The following is a 19,038-nucleotide window of genomic DNA, read 5'->3' on the forward strand; positions in this document are numbered from 1 at the left end:
ATATGTAAAACGTGAATAAAAAAATATTTTTAATTTTTCAAAACGCTCTTAATTCGCACTCATACAAACAAGTAACGTACACATAATTCCAAATAAACCAAATAAACTTAAAACCGAAAGTTTTAGAAAAAATATTCTATTAAATAAAATACCAAAAAATGGAATTAACCATTTTATATACTAAAACGTTAGCAATAAATTGCTTCAATTAGACGTTTGGGACAAGTGCAGGCTTTAACACTAATCTATAAGTACAAAAGATACAAAAATAAGTAACTTAGTAGTTATTAGTATAAATGTTAATAGGTTTAGTTTAATGTTGAAGTTCATTTTTTTCTGTGATAAAATTCTATTGAATAAAATGTATTTTAAAAAATTTTCGTTTAAAGTTTGGAAAATTGCACAGAAAGATTTCGGTCAATGGTCGAAAAAAACAATAAATTTTGAAAATTGGCAAAAAAATAAATGTCTGATACTATATTATCAGTAAAAATTTGTCGTATTTGTAATTATAAAATGCTGTGATTTTCTAGTTTGGAAAAGTACTGGGGAAAATAATAATGATAATACAAACAAAGCATAGAAAGCGCAGGTCGTCGTAGTAAACGCAACGCGGTGTGTGCGTCCAGACCTTGAATTATTACTCCATTTTTTTTTTTGATTAATTGCACTTAACTCGGTTAGAGTTTGTGTTATTTTTTATTTCTGGTACGGTAATTAGTAAATTGACGTCCGCAATCAAGCAAATTATATTTTACGAAAACATTTATTGTGCATCTGGGTCAGGATGTCATTAATTCGGATAATCGAATCCCGCCGTCATGACCACACGTACTCCGTCAAATCTGCCGGACACGACAAAGACGAAGATAACCGACGATTGGTGCGTCCGCTCAAACACACACACAAGTGGAGGAGGCGTGGTCGGTAGGAGAAGGAAGAACGAGTAGCGAAAAAAAAAAAAAAGAGAAGAGAGAAAAAGAACAAACGAGGATAATAGAGGAAGAAAAAGAGCAAAAGCCAACTTCTGGGATTCCCTGGCGACCTGTCCAAGCAAGGTTCACAAGTTGTTTATGTATTGTTTCTCTTCTATTTTAACTTTTTTTTTATTCGTGTTATTCGTGTGTTGTTATTATTCCCTGCTGCTGGCTTTTCCTCTTTCCGCTCTCAGTCGGTTCGCGCGAATGCAGTGTTTTGCACGACAAAGTCAAGATTGAATGGAACGAGAGAGAACTGAGAGGACCTCCGAAGAGGGAATCATCGAACTCGTTTTTCAAGCAAGTTCATGGCGCATTCACTGAGCTCATCGCACCCGACTCGCGTTCCTCTTATCTAAGTCGAGTTGAGAAATAAAACGGCAAACTAATCTCTTTCTCTCGCTCCGTGCACGAACACGACAATCCTGTTCCAATTTCGCGTGCGAATCGAATTCATTTCCAGCAATACACCGACGACGACGACGACGATGATGACGACGACGGCTTTCGCGATCCTTCTCATCGCTCTGGCGATTATCCAAACCAATTGTCAGGTCATAAGCGAATCCGACGTGGGCTTTCCTGAGCTGGAAAAAGGCGATCATCATGACAAAAGCGTAAGTCATTTCTCGACGACGTTATTACGAGACTCAGCACTATTTCTTTATACTTTTCATTAGGCACGAGTCCCGCTTTACATCCCTGGAATGTGCCCAGAAAATCAGCTTCTCTACCCTGGTTACCAGAACAACGATTGGATCTGCGACTGCCAACCATGTAAGTCCAGACAAAAACAACCCTAATCATTACGACAAAATCAGTTTCAGACAAAAAAAGACGTTTATTTAGATTTTAATTAATCTAAATAAACGTCTTTAAATATGATTCTATATAAATTCTTATGATGTAGTTTTCAAACTAAAACTGGAATATAATATAAACATAATTATTTTCAAAATAACTTACAATGAAATTATTTAAACACAAAATTAATTTTAATTATTAATTCCTCAAGGATACAACCATTCATAACTGTTGTAGCATAATCGAGCTATCGTATTTTCTATACAAAAATTAAAAAAAAAGAGTATGAAAATGTACGATAAAGTAGGTTAATTTGTTATTTCTTCATTCGATGTTTAGAAACGCACAAGGATCGAGATAGCGTTTTGATTTCGAACCTTGAATAATTGTTATTCAAAACTTGTTGAAGATTCTAGTCGCAATTGATCACGGCTAAAATACATGAACTATCTTCGATCTTTCTATATAATGTCAGATTTACAATATTTTACAAGTAAATTGTCAAAAAAAATATCTTATTTCAAATATCTTAAATAAACTGTTAAACTACTAAATTTAAATTCTTTCTAATCTAGATTTAAGATTAAATGTTTAATTTTTTTACATGTATTAAAATGCAGCAAAAATCTGGTATTTCCAAATCGCACGCAACCGTTTATCGAAATTATATTGAAACGCATAAAGGGAAATACCAGACAAACAATGATAATAAATTCATTAATAAATCAAAAATAACATTATATTATTCTCTTAACTGTTTTATCCACTTTTATTTAAAAAAAAAAACAAATGAATACAGTGGAACCTTGCTTAACGAGCGACATTTCGCATAACGAGTGACAATGAGAACACCTGCTACATCATTTTTAAAACTCGTGTGCACATATTATGTTTCTTTTTGAATATGTTTCACTATACGAGTAAAAATGCGGAAATTTTGGAACGGATTAAACTCGTTAAGCGAGGTTTCACTGTATATTGAATATATTGAGATAAAATTCCCCGCGTCGATTGACATTAATTGACGTCATTAAAAATATCCACAGTGCTTTCCATTTATACGAGAAACAGATATAATTATTATGATAATTTTTTGAACGTACCTTTAAACAGTGCTTGAATTATGAATGAAACTCGTGATCTTCGTGGAATCTATGCATCATTGCGGTCTAGAATGCAACTGGTAATGCGATGATTTCAATTAGATTTTAATACAAATCGTAATTGACGTAACTCTCGATTCATTAACTATTCGACCTTCTGTTGTTTGGTCACAGGTTACTGTTATTTTATAAAACATAGTTTTTTTTTAATACGTTCAACGACTAATTGATTTTTGGAAACTTTTTAAAAAGTTTTAAAATTATAAATAGAAATTACTTTTAAGATGAATTCTTTTTTAACAGAATAGACAAATAATAACAGTAAATTGTAAAAATTTAAATTAACTTTCTAATTATTCTATAATTCAATAATATCTATAAATTAATTTTTTTAAATGATTTGTATTATGCAACAATGTTTTGTTTGTTTTGCAGCGCACGTGTATTTCCCAACGGAAGATCGTTGCTTCCCAACGTACAGGCAAGGTCCTTGCAAACAGAGCGAGTATCTGATATTGAAAAAAGGTGAATTCAATCCTATTTGCGTGCCGAATCCGTGCAAGGACGACGGACTGGTGTGGTGAGTAGGCAACTTGTTGATCACGAAAGGGCGGGATTTCAATTTTCGATTCAAAATTTCAGGTACGAAAACGCGTGCTACAAATTGAACGAGCCCGGCAAACCCTGCAAACCGATACTCGAAGGGGGCGGTATCTTCGGCGTCAACTCCTCCACGCTCGAGCTCGACTGTCTGATTGGCTCGAGCCCATTGGCCCTCCTCCAGGTGCCCGGAAACTGCCCACCCGGAAGTCAGCGCGACAGAGCGAACCGATGCAGACAGAAGTTTTAGAGAGAACAAAAAGCACAAATATTCTCATCTCCTCAAAAACCGCAGAAACACTTAACATTATTTATACGTTCTTAAAATAAATATGCATTTCTTTTTTTTTTGTATAACCACGCCTACTTGAGTAAAAAAGTAACCTTAACTTGTATAAACATTCAAATAGATCCAATTAGAGGCGTCAAGGGCGCCATCTGACGTGAGAAAATCGAGCGCCCGGAAGTGACTTACCTGTTGCGATTTTCCGGTCGTTTGCTACCGGATGCAGGACGATCTTCACGAAAACTCGTCGCGCACGTAAAACAGCTGCTTAACTAAGCGAAGAAACAGAAGAAAAAAAAAGGAGAGCTGCTGGTTTTGCGGTGCGCAGACGTAATTGGCGGAAGTGCGCGCATAATTTTTCTTCCCACCGAAATTCGAAAAGCGCGCCTCCTGCAGCGTCTCTTTAAATATAACTGCCAACAATGCGGGAGGAGCGAAGGAAATAAATAAAACCGTAGAAAAACGATAACAAAAAAATAAAAAAAAAAGAAACAACCAAAGGCCGAAAGCGCAATCCAAACGCGTAAAAATAGATATTCGCTCCATGCGACGCCTCTCGCCGTTCAATCACATCGCCGCCACTATCAGATAGTGCGAAAATGGCGGGCGTCGCGGTGCCCGGAAGTGGTCCAATCGCCTCCGTCGAGTTCGAAGTTTTTGGACAAGTTCAAGGCAAGTTACAATCACCTGAATAATAATCATTCCATCCAACCCACAAGAATCCTAAACTTTTTTTAATTAGTAGACTTAACAACTTTTTTAAAAACCAATTACATCACATAATTTAAATTATTTGCTTGCTAACCGATTCAGAAATGATTTAAAGTATAGTTTAAATGCTTTGAATCCAAATGCAATGCGGTAATGTAATTGAAAACACTAATTTCTTTAAATTATATGACGAAATTTCTAATTGGAATGTTATACAAAAGTAGATTATTTTTGAATCTAGTCCGAAACCGTAAAATAAATTCGGGAATTAAAAACAAATTTTAAAAATACACCGTCTTCTGTGAGCGCGCGCTTTCACAAACTATTATAGTGCGACTCGGCATGTTGGCTATTTCAAGGTTGCTACTTCACGAAATATCTGAAGGAGCAATGCGAGGAGCTGTCGGTGTCCGGATGGGTGAAGAACACCAAGAAGGGAACGCTCTACGGGATCATCCAGGGCGCCAAAGCCAACGTCGAAATGATGTAAGAGAAACAAACGACATAACTACAGGATGAATAACAACAATCAATTGTTTTTGGTTTCCAGGGTGATCTGGTTATCGAACAAGGGATCACCGGGCAGCAAGATCGACAGATGCGAGCTGAAAAATTGGGCCAACCTAGCCAAACCTGAATTCAAGGGTTTCTCAATCAGATTTTAAATTCCTCTTTTTTTTGACATTGTTTCTTCTTTTCTTTTTGTATACAATATTTATATTTTCTAAAATATATATAATATATAAACTCGTTATATAAAGCAATTGAAAAAAAAAGTTGTATAAGCTATTTGTACAATGTTATTAATAATTAGTCTAGAGAAAGAAACTAAACAGAAATTGGGGGGGGCGTCGAAGGAGACACACGTTTGGATGGTGTTTGGGATGGGAGGATGGATGTGTTTCATAGAAGAGTGATAAATATATATTTTTTTTTTAAATTTATTATTTACAAATTAATTGAGAATTTTGGTTATCGATTATTATTATTATTAAATGCAAAATAATCATGTGTTCTGAATATGAAGATCCGAACCATATATCTTTCTCACTGGGATTTCTCTTTCGTTATTTGCTCTTTTTTTCCTCCTCGTTCACTTAAATTACAATTTCTCTTCCACGTACACGTGATGATTCGCTCAGACATGTTCTTTCGTTTAAATTATTTTATATATATATATAAAAAAAAGAAGACGACAAAAGAAAAACGACACACACAGCTTGCTTCTTTTCTAAATATACATGAGAATTGACACACCCTGTAGATATAAGCTACATTGTGTTTCACAAACATACGATCGAAGGAAGGCATTTGATGCTTTCAGGTCATTTACAGAGAGTGCCTCGTCTAGCATTGAAACAACAACGAAACATTACTTTTTTTTTTTGTTTTTCTTCATCTTCGTAGCACAATCACACTATTCGTAACAAAATATTTTCAATTGTCAATCATCAAGAAAACATGTTTCAGTGGAAAGACATAACTTCATTTTCTTTCTCTTTTTTGTTTGTTTTGTTTGTATGTATATATTGTAATTAAATGGGAAAAATTAAAAAAAGAAAAACAACAAACTAATTTACAGTTCGTTAATATACTTGTTACCCTGGGTATTCTGAAACAAAAAGAAATGCCCACATTTCGATTCTCAGATAATGCATTATTTATATATATATGTATGTATGTATGTATGTATACGCTTTCGCCAGAAGGGAGAAAAAAATAATAAACAATAGGAAATGAAATAGTAATATTAAAAATAAAATAAACTCGTATTCGAATAATAATAATAATCCACACGCAGCATATTATTATTCTTTTTATACATAACAACAACAAACGCATCTTTTTTTTTTCTTTCCTCCCATTTATATAAACGCCTTTTTCGCCAGAAACTTTCATTCGTGAAACAAATAAAAAAATCATCGAAAATAAAATAATAATAATCAAAAAATAAAAATATTACAAAAAAAATAATTATAATAATCATTTATATATATATATAAGTGTGTGTAGTATTTTGTATGTATGTATGTAATAAGAAAACATTTTGAATCGAATTTTCGTCATCGAAAATAAGAAAATATATTAATAATATTATGTAATCTAGTAAGTAAAAACAAGAACAAAAATGAAGAAACGCATATTATTATTATTAATTTTCTTGTATGTTATCGAATCTGTTGGTTGTGTTCAATTATTATTATTCATTTTTTTATCATTTGTTTTCTCTTTATATCTTTGTTTTTTTTTTTAATTATATAATTATCTTACTGAAATTAGGGCTAGTCTTGCATCTCTTCGGGAACCTCGTGCGGATTCAAAATTCCCGGCACAGACATTTGCACTTTCAGTTTCTCCGCTTGCGCCAGCTGCAGCGCCTTCTCGCGCTCTTCCAAATACAAATCGGAATCGTCTTCGCCCGTGTACTCCTAGATTTTAAGAAGAAGAAGAAATAATTAATTCATATCGATTCGAGATTATTGTGGTATTAGAATCTTACCCTAATCTGGACGAGGAAATCACGTATGTGCTCTTTGAAGGCGGACACGTCCTGGTTAAGGTTGAACATTCCTTGGACGGTGATCTTGATCTGGTTATCGGTTAGATGAGGGAACGCGGATTTGAGCAGCGTCGCGGTGAAATCTTGGATGTAGATGACATTGTTGGGCGTCGGTCCTAACTGGCAATGGAGACTGTTAGTTTCTACCAGCGAGAAGATGTAGGCCAGGATGGTAGCATGCATGGCTAGACCGGCGGAATGCGAAGTGTCGGTCATCACTGAGAAGATGTGTTGCAGTATGTCAGTGAGATAAGTCTGATAGAAGCTGGGCGCGGCCTGTTTGTTGCACTCGATGTTCTGCAGAAGCTTCAGCAAGATCTGTAAGCCGGTGTCGGCAACGTTCCGCATGGTGTGCTTGAATGCCCAGATTACACTGTCCAGAACGAGCTTGAATTGTGCTGGTGGTATGCTCAGGAAAGCAGCGAAGCAGTGGTTGTTAACAGCTTGCAACAGGAGGAAGAAATATGTCCTATGCTCAGGATACTCTTCGAAATCCTTGTTAATCATATCCAAAGTGCATTCGAACACTGCATCGAATATAGAAGGAATCTATAAAAACAAGAAACATCAACATATAATGTGTCCAACGGAACACAAGTGTGGCGTCTGAAAGTCGATTTCCCAAAAAAACTCTTTTACAAAGCAAAACTTACATGTGAAGTTAAATGATTCTCTAGTTTATTAACAATAGTTGCCATAGCGCTAAGCACTTCGGGTTCCCTAGCTGCAGGCACCGATGTCCTTTGGTAATCTAATAGTACTGCATCCAAGAGATGCGGTATAAAGTTTTGCATGACCATAATGTGATCGTTCGAGGTGCTTATCCAATCGGCGATCAATTTCAGCGTTTCCTTCTTCACCACTCGCATTGCCTTAATCAAAGGCTGCTTGGTAACCACCACTCCGTTGCAGGTGATTGCATTCGATATATTTTCGGACATCACTTTATAGACATTCAACATATCCAAGTAGATTCTACCCAATTGCACAACATAGGCATGATTTAAAGCTTTGCAGGCACGAACATTAGTCTTCAGGATATTTGCCAACTGCTTAACAATGTCAAGTTCCTTAAGAACATCAACATTTTTACTCGCCTGACTTATGATGTCATCCCATACCTAGAACGAAAACATTTAGATTTCCGATTTTCGAGAAGAAAAAAGATGACTTACTTGATTTGGTAGCGACATGTATTTCTCGACCAAATTCTCTTGCACTGTGGAATCCACCTGTGCCGCAATCATGTAACCAACAGCTTCGTAAAACGTATGAACCTGCTGAGTCTCAAGATCGCCGATGATAGATGATATCGACGTCAAAATTTCGTCAATGAAGGGCGTCGATTCTCCACTCTGCAAAGATACAAAATGACGCCGACATTTCTGTGCGATCTTGATGAACGTATCGCAGGCCATGTCTTGTACACCATCGTGGGTCTCGTGCATGAATTCGAACAACTTATTGACGACAGTCTTCAAGAACTTCCAATGAGCCCTAAGGAAGCGCGGATACTGGCCAACAACGTACATAATGTTCGAAGCAATTATAGCTTTATTGTCTTTTCCACGCTTCTGTTCGCAAAGTCCAAGCAGCTCCTTAATCACAGTTACCAAAAATCTCTTCTCGTCTTCTTCCTGCATCGCACCGGATATACTTCCGATGGCCCAACAGAGTGTGTTCAGATTTTTCCAGGACCATTCCGCACCGTTCACCTGCTTCTGCAACTTTTCCGTCATTATGGCTTCGGTGTCCACGGCGTCCAAATGCGTCAAGTAGACGAGGGTCTCACGCATGTTTCTATAAAGGTTTATAGCATCAGTGTCTTTCATAAATTCGCGGACAACCTCGCCATTGTCATTCTCCACAACCAATACTTCCTCTGGCTTCGCCATTCTGGAGATCATAATGTATCGTACTTTTTGTAAAACCTAGAAACATTAAAAAAAGAACATATAAATAATCGATCATGGATCAAGATGATTTTAGTAACAAACCTCATTGTACACTCCGAGCCTTGCAGAGATGTATAGGGACGGTCCAGGAATGTAAGAGCCATCCTTATATAATTCCGATGTCAATGCATTCCAATACTCTAAGCAAATCTTGAAAATCTCCACTTCATCGACCTCGGATATTAATAGTAGATAGTGTAGACTGTTCCGATGTGAAACTGGATTCTTTTCAGCCAGGTTTCCATGTTCCTTCAGGAAAGTGCAAAGGAACATCGCGAGATTCTGGATGAAATTCTGCTCCTGGTCTGAACCACACGAATACGCATGACGAATATCGGTTTGCAGCGGCAACATGATCTCAAGTTGCTTCATTGTCTCATTGAAGAGATCTATGAAGATGCTATCATAGTTGCTTACGCTGAGGACAGCGATGTCGGTTAGGCATTTCAATGTGACGTTCCTGAACATAGGCACCGGCAAGAACTTGCTGATCAATGTTTCGACCAGCTTCGTCTCAAAAATATAGCCAAGCGGAATCCAATTTAAGAATCTGAGTAGTGTCTCAAGTGTAACATTCACCAGCGGTGGATTCTGGGAGTTCTCTAGGACGAACTGGCATAGATGGAAAATTGCCGAGAACTCCTGGCACATATTATCCTTGAGGTGTTTTGCTTTGGCTTGGGTAACCTGACCCGAGGAGAAATCAAACAGTTCCTCGCTAAGAAGCTGCAGAATGATCATGTTATTCTGACAGAGGGACTCGTTGGTTTTGCTGGCGCCCACAATATCTGGGATAAAAGTTTCCCAATTCTTAGGCCATTCCCTCTTCAGAACCTGTACCAGAATCATATTCAGTTTGTTCAAATATGTTTTGTTCGCTTCGAGAGTATGATGATCGGAGCTGGTCTTGATTATCAGTGCAACGATGTACTTCTTGATACCCTCGCACTGGTTGCGGGGTAACACTTTCCACCTAGTCTTGATAACCTGCTCGAGGATCTGCAGCGCGTAGTACTTAGTTTGTTGATTAGAAGAATATTCTAGAATGGTGTCAACACGCGTCCATGCATCTGGATGTTCTTTAAGGGTTGTCAGGACTTTCTGTGCGACCCTTTGCGCCTCTCCACCTCCAGAGTACATGCTCACAACCACACGGTCCAACAGACCAATGTCCAACTTTTGGGTGAAATCCAAGAGATCCGCGGCCTCCATTGGAAACTGTGTGGCCATCTTATTAGATTTTGTTAGGCACTAAGTGCAACCAATGAAGAAGAAATAATAAGGCAACGGAAAATAAACAAAAAAAAAATGAAAAAAACGCGCTCGCACCCAAGCACGCGTTCTCTCCCTCGTCCTCTACGTGAAAACACTTGTTTATGTTTAAAAAAAAACCCTCGCTGTGTCTCGCTTATAAAAATAACTTTCTTCCTACACCCTCAATTCACACATTACAGTTGCTTGCACTGAAACAAATAGAAACAGAAAGTTTAGAAAATTATAAAACAAACAATAATGTTTAGATATAATGTGGATATGAAAATAATATAAAGATTATCAAATCATATACCAAATATAAATTACTTAAAAAATTAAATATATTATAGATTTGAATTGATAATATACATTTAAGATATTTAAAGAATACTAATTATTGATAAGCACTATTTGGTGGCAGAAATAGGGTTGTAATCATTAAATAGAGTATAATGATTATTCAGTTATTTGACTTTGAATGTAACATACAAAATTTATAATTGAGCGAAGACCTTTGAAATCTAAGAATGATGGAAGAACCATTAGTGCTGTGATGAAAAGCATGTTTTAGGTGGACTAGCAAAGTAAATCAAAGTGTGCTGTAGAACTTTGTTTTGTTCCAGTATTAAGGTTAAGAGTTTGATATTGTCAGTATGCAAAACGCGAGGTATTCGTAGTGTTTTAAGTAACGACGTAATTGAGAGGCTAGCACCTCAACCTAACCTAACAAACTGGAGGCAACAAACTAAAAATAAAAGCCGCGAGCCGATGATGATGATGGTCGTGGTAAAAGACGGCTACAAAGGCGAAGGGTTTCGTGCTTCACCACTACACGTTCATAGTGGAAGGTTAGCATCTGTGGAGCCCTACGGTATTTCAAAAACAAAACTCAACGGGGGGTGAAATTGTTGACAGGGTATATATAGAGAGAGGACAGTGTATTGCTATGTACTTCGACGAGGACCAGAAATGTGTGTATGCAATGACAATTCGGCCGTTACAAATTTTTGGTACCCTTCGGTCCTCGCATTGGCGCACGACGCTACAAAAATTTTACCATAGAGCAGCTTCTCCAAAATTCAGCAAAATTATTCTAAAACTACTCACGTACTTCAACTCCCGTTTACACCAAACAGCCACCCAATCACTACACTCTCAGTCAGTAAACCACAAATAAGCGCAAAAACCAAAATGAATGTATGCTCAATGAACGACACATTCGACTGAAGTACGCAAAAACAGTTGGCCTCACTGCAGAGCTTTTCAACCGCCGAGAACATTCACTACCAACCTCTCTTGGAACTTAACAAATTTTTGAAATTATAATATGTTTTTATTAATAACAGATAAATTAATTAACTTTAAAAACTAATTATTAGCGTAACTACTAGTTTTACATTATTTACTACCTTCAAAACATTATAGAAAATATAAATTTAAATAAAAAAATCCAAAATACTCATTCACCGCAACCAACATAGCACCTGTGTATGTAACGAAAGTTTTATAAAGATACGCTCATACTTATATCATAACCTTGTTTAATTAAATATTAATTTTGTATTGAATATTAGTAACTAAAAATGTTGTGTTCCAATTTGCTCAAGTCAAACTTGAAGCAACTAAGCAATTGCTTGAAGTCCTACTCTAATGTGGCTGCAGTTGAAGGCCAGAAGCATTACCTAAAACCAAGACAGGTATGGATTGAGAATTTGGATACCATCGATGAGAAGAAACTTGGTCTCATTGATCTGCATCCAGATGTATTTGCTGCAAATCCACGTATAGACATCATCCACCAGAATGTCAGGTGGCAATCCTTATACCGCTATGTGAGCTTTGCACATACTAAAGTGAGGTCTGAAGTCAGAGGTGGTGGAAGGAAGCCCTGGCCACAAAAAGGTCTTAATTACATTATTTCTTAAAATTTATTAATAATTAAATTATGTATGATATAGGTATGGGTAAGTCAAGGCACAGTTCTATCAGGAGTCCAATGTGGAGAGGTGGTGGTATTATCCATGGCCCCAGGTCTCCCACAAGCCACTTCTACATGCTACCATTTTACACAAGGGTGCTTGGTTTAACAAGCACTTTGTCAGTTAAGTTGGCTCAAGATGATTTGCATATAGTGAAGAACTTGGATATACCCACAGAAGAATCCAGTTTCATGCAGGAATTAGTCAAAAGCAGGAATTGGGGACCTTCAGTACTCTTTGTTGATGAGTATGTTTTTCCTATTGATTTTCCTATAACTACAGCTAAAAGTATTGTTTTCATTCATGGTTTAGAGTGGATATCATGCCAAGGAATATAACTGTAGCTACAGATGAGATCAAGCATATGAACTTGATGCCGGCATACAGTTTGAACGTCCACTCGATGCTCAAGTACGACACTCTTGTAATGACCGAAGCTGCAGTCAATCGAGTGATATCGAAACTCTTGGAAGCTTTAAACCGTAACGATGGGAATGCGGCAATGGAGAAATTCAAGCTAGACCAAGTGTAATAATATCTACATGTAAATTTAATTTATAGTTTAAATAAAAAGAAACAATCAATTCTCCTTTGGCGGTAGCCCCATTTTCTGTCTGACCAGGAACTCTGGCATCCTCTTGCCCTTCCAATACCTAGGAATAACGATTTCGTGTAACTTCTCCAGCTTCTCATCCACATACTTTTTGGCGTTGAAAAGCTCCGCCTCTTTGCACTGTTGGATCAGCACTGCTTGGAAAGCCTTCTCCTTCTTCAATTCTCTCCTTTGCCTGATCTACAATTCAAAAAAAAAAAACAACTTTTAATTGATGTCAAAGCAATATCATTTTAAGACGAATAACCTTAGCATACTCGTACTTCATCCTCTTGCGCAATTTCTTCAACTTGTGCTTCTTCATTTTCTTCCTACGAATCACAATCAATCTGGCTGCTAATTTTTCTTGAATGTTCAACGAGGGAGCTTCTATTGTTACATTGCTTATCTTATCCTCTTTACTGAGTGGCACCCAGAACAGATCATTTGGAAGCTTTATTGGTTTGATCCCATTTATTGGATTCTTTATATGATCAGGTTGCCTGTAGATCCATGGGTTTTCAATTGCATTATTTATAATTGAAGAGCATACTGCGGGGCTTGGTACATTCACTTGTTGGGCATTAGTTCCCAATAATCTGCAGACATTTGGTACAGATACTGTAACAGAAGCAATATTATGTTTTCGCAAGTACAAAGTTAATTGAGAATTCACCTTTTAGCCTACTCAAACCTCTTGTAATAGAGAACATCTTTGAGGTTATTGACAGAATTATGTAAGGTTATGTTTAACTGGAGGAGAACTGCAGACATAGGAAGGTAGATGGCGGAAAATCAATTTGAAATTATTATCGAAAGAAAATTTGATTTGTCTCATTTAATTACGTTCATGTAGGTCCTATTAATGTGATCTAAGGCAATATTACATAAGGATGAAATATTGATTAATATTGAAAAAAAAAAAATTTGTATCATGTTTCTATATCATTCAATCATTGATAATCCTTTTTTAATTGCCATGATCATTTGTTGTCAAAAAATATACAATGAGCGACTCGGATGATACGAGCAGCACGAATTACAATTCCATCAATAATGTGCAAGGCATCGACGAATCCGTTAAGTCCGGAGAATCCAAATTCAAAGTAACTACGATAAAACATAATAAAAGGTTTAGTAAGCTTGTATATTTGTTAAGATTTTGAGCTTCGATCCAGCGAAGAAGGACAGCAGGGCCGTTGATAAATGCGTGGAATTCTGGAGATTCATGAATTCCATCGACCTGGAGCCGGCGTTTCCAGTGAGAGATAATGACGTCATTTCCGGCGAAGAGCTTCCGGAAACGCAGCAGACAGATTTCAAATGGAGCGACGCTTACAAACTACTGAAACTCTACAAACTGGATTCAATATCGGTGATTATACAGAATTTGTATTTGATTGTGAAACATTTTCATTTTTCGTAATTACAAAAGATTATTATGGAATTTATTATAAAGGAAGGATTGTTTGCTTGAAAATAGAGATAAGTTACATTCTTTTTTTTTGTCAAAATAAATATTTATTTGGGTTAAAATTAAAACTTAGCACCTTGAAACTTAATACTTAATTAACCTAATTAGAATATAAATCAAACATTTGTTATTATTATTTTTTTTTAATTATAGTGCAAGGATAAATTCTCAATGGATTATTGATTTTGGCGCGAAAAACATGCACTAATTAGAATATTACTTTTTCAGAAATCAACCGGTAGTAATGCAGCTAATTGCAAGATGTGCATGTTCGAAGGACAAAACATTGAGGGTCAATACAACGACGATGAATTTAAATTGTCCGACTTGACGAGCTTTGATCCGCAAAAGAAGTATTTCACTACCATCGGCATTATGACCGATCCAATCCTAACTTGCGGTATTTTCTGCTGGTAATTGCTGCATGCAACATATCTAATCATTTCTTTCATTGTAGATATTGGAACTATGACTTCTTTCTTAGACCCTGAAGAGGAGAAAAGAGGTGCAATTATCGGTATCTTAATTGTTTTTTTTTTATCTGAACACAGTGTTTTAGGTAAAATTTTGGAGAAATGTAAAGAGATTGATGACTTGATGGCCCAGCTAGCAGGTAAAGTCCCGAAATTTCGTCGAACGCAGGTATAAAATATTTGTTTTTTTCTCTAGAAATGTATCCCTCTGTGCACTCGTTTGATCACACGTGCACTTGCGAAGACGATTGCCGCTGCATCTTCCAGAACGAGGCAATCCAAGATGAGTCCATTTTGAATTTACCGATCGGACGTAAAAACAAGTGCGTCTGCAGCTGCGGCCAATCCTTCTGTCTGTGCAGCAAGCTCTCGAAAATCCTTAGGGAGATCAACATGATGAATTACGATATCAAATGCGACTGCATCGATGGAAAAGTCGACGTTGAAAGCATACTAAAAGTGAAGCTGTTCTGTAACTGCAAGAACGATAACAACTGTTTGTGCAGTATAATATTACAGGAGTTCGCAATGTGCGATGGAAGCGTTTGCTGCTCTTGTCTGGACGTGGAAAACGAGGGAAAGATGTTGAAGTGTCTTAATTCCGCTGCGTCGTCTTGCACTTGCTCTCCCTTGAAAAGGAGCGCGAATTCGTTGTGTGGTTGCGGTAGAGCCATGATCGGCACAGCTGAACCAATGGAGATCATCTCGTGCACGACCTTCCAATCTCAGGTCAGCGTACTAATCGCCAGCACTACTCCGGTGGATGACGACAGTTTGATTAACTTCTTTAATCCGGACGAAGCTAGTACCTGTGAGGATCTAAATAAAGAGTGATGGTTGTGTATAGTTACCGTTGCGTTCGTCGAGGTGTAAACAAAAAAAAAACAAGGGTATGATTACAAACAAATTTATAGCGCGTACGTCGAAAAGGGCGACCCATTTCGTAGGTAACTACTGGCTGTGATATGAATATAATAACGTACATATCACACCAGGAGTTCCTTCAAACCAGATACCCTGTATACGTTGGTTGCGGTTGCTACTAATTCCTGTCCTGTTGTTCAGCAGCGTCCTGGTGCATGGTGGTTGTTGATGTTATCCCTTTTTCTTCAATCAATCCCTCGACGGGCAGTCGAAAACATTCTGCTTTGCTGAACCAGCTTTATGAATTGTATAAATACTCATACAACTAGATCACCAAAGAAGAATATGTCCGACAATCTGCTTAGCCTTGCGAAACAAGTTTTGTTTTGTCCTGTGCGGTCGTCGCTGGGTGGCCCCTCGCCGGATACAAAAGGGGGGAAGAAGAAACCGTTTTTTTTTTTTGGTCTGGCCGTTGGAGGCGAGTGTTCCATCTAGTCACAGGTTTCTTACAATTGCAGTGCAAATAGATTGAACACTGGCCCGCATCGGCAGACTAACAGAGAGGTCGGTCGTCTTAGTTACGCGGGAATTCCATGGGTGTACCGTGGACCCAATGGGTTCTTCCTCGAACCACGTGTTTTTCCGGAGGCGGACGAAACTAAAATGGTGGAGCCGGAGGGACGCGTATGCAGCACTCGTGAAAACAAATGAACAGTTATGGCGGGTTTCGCGCCCACCTGGATCATGGATGGCGCATGCCCATCCATCCCTACCATCCTTCCAACCACGTGATCATCATCTACAGGGTGTACAATTTTCCCTTCCTTCTTCTTGTACCAAAAGAAACTTTTGGTTCGATGATCGTACAAACAATCTAAATCCAACATCGTTACAATTATGTAATAAAATACATGCAATTTCCAATTGATAAATCAACTGAAATTTTCAAAATATTTAAAAACTAGTTATATAACTCAAAAATGTTTATAACTTATCCTATTAGGTAATTAAAGTAACAGTGAACAAAATGAAAATATTTCAAAATGTTCTAATTTGATTTTCGAAAATATAACTTTTAATGAAGAAACAATAATATTAAATTGATTTATCTTGCCTATGGATACAAGTTTAGATAATAATAGAAATCATTTCTGTATTTGTGCAATGGTAATGAATTATAAGATTACGATTATCTCTATGAACAAATTATTTCAACATAATCTTGTTAAAAAAAATAATAAGTAAATCTCAAGGTTGTTGTGTATACTCTGCCCAATTAAAAATGCATGCAATTATATGCATTTGCAATTATCGGCGAAAGAACCAATTACACACTAATATTTATTTGTCATGTTTTTTATTTTTTATTTATGTGGAAACATGTGCATCAGGCTGATTACATACATTTAATCAGTAAAATATGTTTAAAATTTGCTTGTGTGCGTTGAAGTTTTGGCTTATCAATTATCAGTGACCTGTATATATAGAAAATAATAAATTATTAGTTCGAATTGGTTCGCCTAGCTTAAAGCATTATAAAGCTAGATGCTCTGATTTCGATATATTTTTCTCAGAGAAGTAAAGGAGGCGTATTCGGAATATTAGATTCTGTATTTATTTATTTTTTTCCCATCTTCTACGCGTGGGAAAAAATAATGGAGGGCTATAAGACCGTGAAACGGTTCGATGTGGATACGGAAAAAGGGCCGGAGGGTGGCCGAAAACGGTTCCTTTACATTGCAGCTTGCACAGGTAAAAAAAATTATAATAAAAGATTTGTTTCTCTCTCCCTCCTGACCGTATTTACCTGTCCGACTTCTTGGAATCTTTTTTTTTATATCTTTATATTTCTTGTATATGTTTGTAGTTAATTTGACCGCCTTTGCGTGCGGTATAGCTCTGGGCTGGACTTCTCCAATAACGCCGAAACTCAAAGGTACTTCCGGAAATCCGCTTGGCGAACCAATCACCACCGAACAGTCTTCGTGGATTGCATCGCTTCTTCCACTAGGAGCTGCTATAGGGCCATGGTTCGCGGGAATTTCAGCGGATAAAGTTGGTCGTAAATTAACGCTATTCTCGACAACTTTGCCAATCACGTTCGCGTTCGTGATATCCGCATTCGCAACTAATATTTGGTTTTTCTATTTGGCTCGCTTCATGTGCGGCCTTTCAATTGGCGGAATTTTCACTGTTCTACCAATATACATTGGTGAAATTTCCACTGATGAAGATCGTGGACCGTTGGGTTCGTTCATGCAACTATTCATCACTTTGGGTCTTCTGTTTGCGTATTGCGTGGGACCTTACGTGGAGATCTCCACTTTCAACTTGTATTCGACGGTAATACCGCTCATGTTCTTGTTCGCTTTGTATCTGATCATTCCAGAGACGCCTCATTATTACATCGCGAAGGGCAACATGTGCAAAGCCAACGAATCTTTGAAAAAGCTGCGAATGATGGAAGACGTTTCTGTAGAGTTGAACGGCATTCAAAATTCGGTCGAGAATTCGTTGAAGGATGAAGGCAGCTTTAAGGAGCTTTTCCAGAAACCAAATCTGCGAAAGGCTCTTATTTTATCTGTTGGTTTGGTAGCTTTTCAGCAGTTAAGCGGTATCAACATTGTCCTGTTTTGCGCTCAAAGTATCTTCGATGAAGCAGCGGGTGCCATTGAACCGGAAATTGCTGCGATTATAATCAGCGCGGTACAAGTTGGATCCAGCTTAATGACGCCGTTCTTTGTGGAGAAAAGTGGAAAGCGATTCCTGTTGATCATGTCCGGTTTGCTGATGGGATTGTCGCAGGCTTTGCTTGGCACGTACTTCTATTACCACAAAGGATCGTGGAATCTCGATAATTACACCTATCTTCCTGTCGGTTGCCTAATTACATACATCATTTTCTACTGCTTGGGATTCGGACCTCTACCATGGGCGATAATGGGAGAATTGTTTCCGAGCAACGTCAAATCCATTTCGTCCACGTTCACAGCTTCCGGCTGCTGGATCCTGGGTTGGATGCTCCTGAAATTCTTCGATCCCGTCATGGAGGTCATAGGAATTGGTCCCTCGTTCTGGCTGTTCTCCGGTTTTTGCTTCTTATCAATTATATTCGTTTACAAGTACTTGCCGGAAACTTCGGGGAAAAGTTTACAAGAAATTCAGGATATACTATGTGCAAAATAGTTCAATATAATTGCTAGTTAATTAAAGACAACCAGTTGAACCTGTATTATTATCTTAAAACTGTTAATTATAGTTCTTACTACGACACGCACTCTCTTAATACCGGTGGATTGTACCAGAAATAGATTTTAAATAATCAACACTTAGCACCTAAAATCTATTAGTTCGTTAATGTTATATAATAAACTTATTTGTTTTTTTTTTAAACCAACATTTTTAT

The 19,038-nt window shown here is 37.3% G+C and overlaps 7 protein-coding genes across 9 annotated transcripts; 5 read left to right on the plus strand and 2 right to left on the minus strand.

Moving 5' to 3' along the window:
- Window positions 1–537: 537 nt before the first annotated feature.
- On the plus strand, window positions 538–3,841 carry LOC108566421. The gene is made up of 4 exons (XM_017926280.1): window positions 538–1,594; window positions 1,658–1,754; window positions 3,320–3,464; window positions 3,527–3,841. The coding sequence occupies exons 1-4, from the start codon at window positions 1,466–1,468 to the stop codon at window positions 3,732–3,734; spliced, it is 579 nt and encodes a 192-aa protein (XP_017781769.1). The 5' UTR covers window positions 538–1,465; the 3' UTR covers window positions 3,735–3,841.
- A 528-nt stretch (window positions 3,842–4,369) lies between these two features.
- On the plus strand, window positions 4,370–5,177 carry LOC108566422 (acylphosphatase-2). Its single transcript, XM_017926281.1, has 3 exons — window positions 4,370–4,442; window positions 4,841–4,967; window positions 5,032–5,177. Exons 1-3 carry the CDS (start codon window positions 4,370–4,372, stop codon window positions 5,144–5,146), a joined length of 315 nt encoding a protein of 104 aa, XP_017781770.1. The 3' UTR covers window positions 5,147–5,177.
- A 114-nt stretch (window positions 5,178–5,291) lies between these two features.
- LOC108566423 (exportin-1) lies at window positions 5,292–11,487 on the minus strand. 3 transcript variants are annotated; one of them, XM_017926283.1, is made up of 7 exons: window positions 11,362–11,487; window positions 9,039–10,459; window positions 8,217–8,972; window positions 7,695–8,162; window positions 6,982–7,590; window positions 6,753–6,910; window positions 5,292–6,093 (listed from the first exon to the last, which is right to left on the minus strand). In XM_017926283.1, exons 2-6 carry the CDS (start codon window positions 10,224–10,226, stop codon window positions 6,764–6,766), a joined length of 3,168 nt encoding a protein of 1,055 aa, XP_017781772.1. In that variant the 5' UTR covers window positions 10,227–10,459; window positions 11,362–11,487; the 3' UTR covers window positions 5,292–6,093; window positions 6,753–6,763. The 3 variants fall into 3 exon arrangements, with proteins under 3 accessions (XP_017781772.1, XP_017781771.1, XP_017781773.1); XM_017926282.1 differs by lacking the exon at window positions 5,292–6,093 and having other exon boundaries at window positions 6,629–6,910; XM_017926284.1 differs by lacking the exon at window positions 5,292–6,093 and having other exon boundaries at window positions 6,629–6,910; window positions 11,358–11,487.
- Window positions 11,488–11,751: 264 nt separating this feature from the next.
- On the plus strand, window positions 11,752–12,818 carry LOC108566406 (39S ribosomal protein L4, mitochondrial). The gene is made up of 3 exons (XM_017926266.1): window positions 11,752–12,152; window positions 12,209–12,476; window positions 12,542–12,818. Exons 1-3 carry the CDS (start codon window positions 11,834–11,836, stop codon window positions 12,759–12,761), a joined length of 807 nt encoding a protein of 268 aa, XP_017781755.1. The 5' UTR covers window positions 11,752–11,833; the 3' UTR covers window positions 12,762–12,818.
- Window positions 12,762–13,595, minus strand: LOC108566407. The gene is made up of 3 exons (XM_017926267.1): window positions 13,498–13,595; window positions 13,090–13,442; window positions 12,762–13,022 (listed from the first exon to the last, which is right to left on the minus strand). The coding sequence occupies exons 1-3, from the start codon at window positions 13,532–13,534 to the stop codon at window positions 12,810–12,812; spliced, it is 603 nt and encodes a 200-aa protein (XP_017781756.1). The 5' UTR covers window positions 13,535–13,595; the 3' UTR covers window positions 12,762–12,809.
- Window positions 13,596–14,487: 892 nt separating this feature from the next.
- Window positions 14,488–16,076, plus strand: LOC108566409. The gene is made up of 3 exons (XM_017926270.1): window positions 14,488–14,800; window positions 14,855–14,908; window positions 14,965–16,076. The coding sequence occupies exons 1-3, from the start codon at window positions 14,764–14,766 to the stop codon at window positions 15,600–15,602; spliced, it is 729 nt and encodes a 242-aa protein (XP_017781759.1). The 5' UTR covers window positions 14,488–14,763; the 3' UTR covers window positions 15,603–16,076.
- An 835-nt stretch (window positions 16,077–16,911) lies between these two features.
- Window positions 16,912–19,029, plus strand: LOC108566431 (facilitated trehalose transporter Tret1-like). Its single transcript, XM_017926294.1, has 2 exons — window positions 16,912–17,384; window positions 17,500–19,029. Exons 1-2 carry the CDS (start codon window positions 17,288–17,290, stop codon window positions 18,816–18,818), a joined length of 1,416 nt encoding a protein of 471 aa, XP_017781783.1. The 5' UTR covers window positions 16,912–17,287; the 3' UTR covers window positions 18,819–19,029.
- The last annotated feature ends 9 nt before the right edge of the window (window positions 19,030–19,038 follow it).

Source organism: Nicrophorus vespilloides, unplaced genomic scaffold, assembly GCF_001412225.1.
Source record: "Nicrophorus vespilloides isolate i.1.1-1 unplaced genomic scaffold, Nicve_v1.0, whole genome shotgun sequence".
Lineage (NCBI taxonomy): Eukaryota > Metazoa > Arthropoda > Insecta > Coleoptera > Silphidae > Nicrophorus > Nicrophorus vespilloides.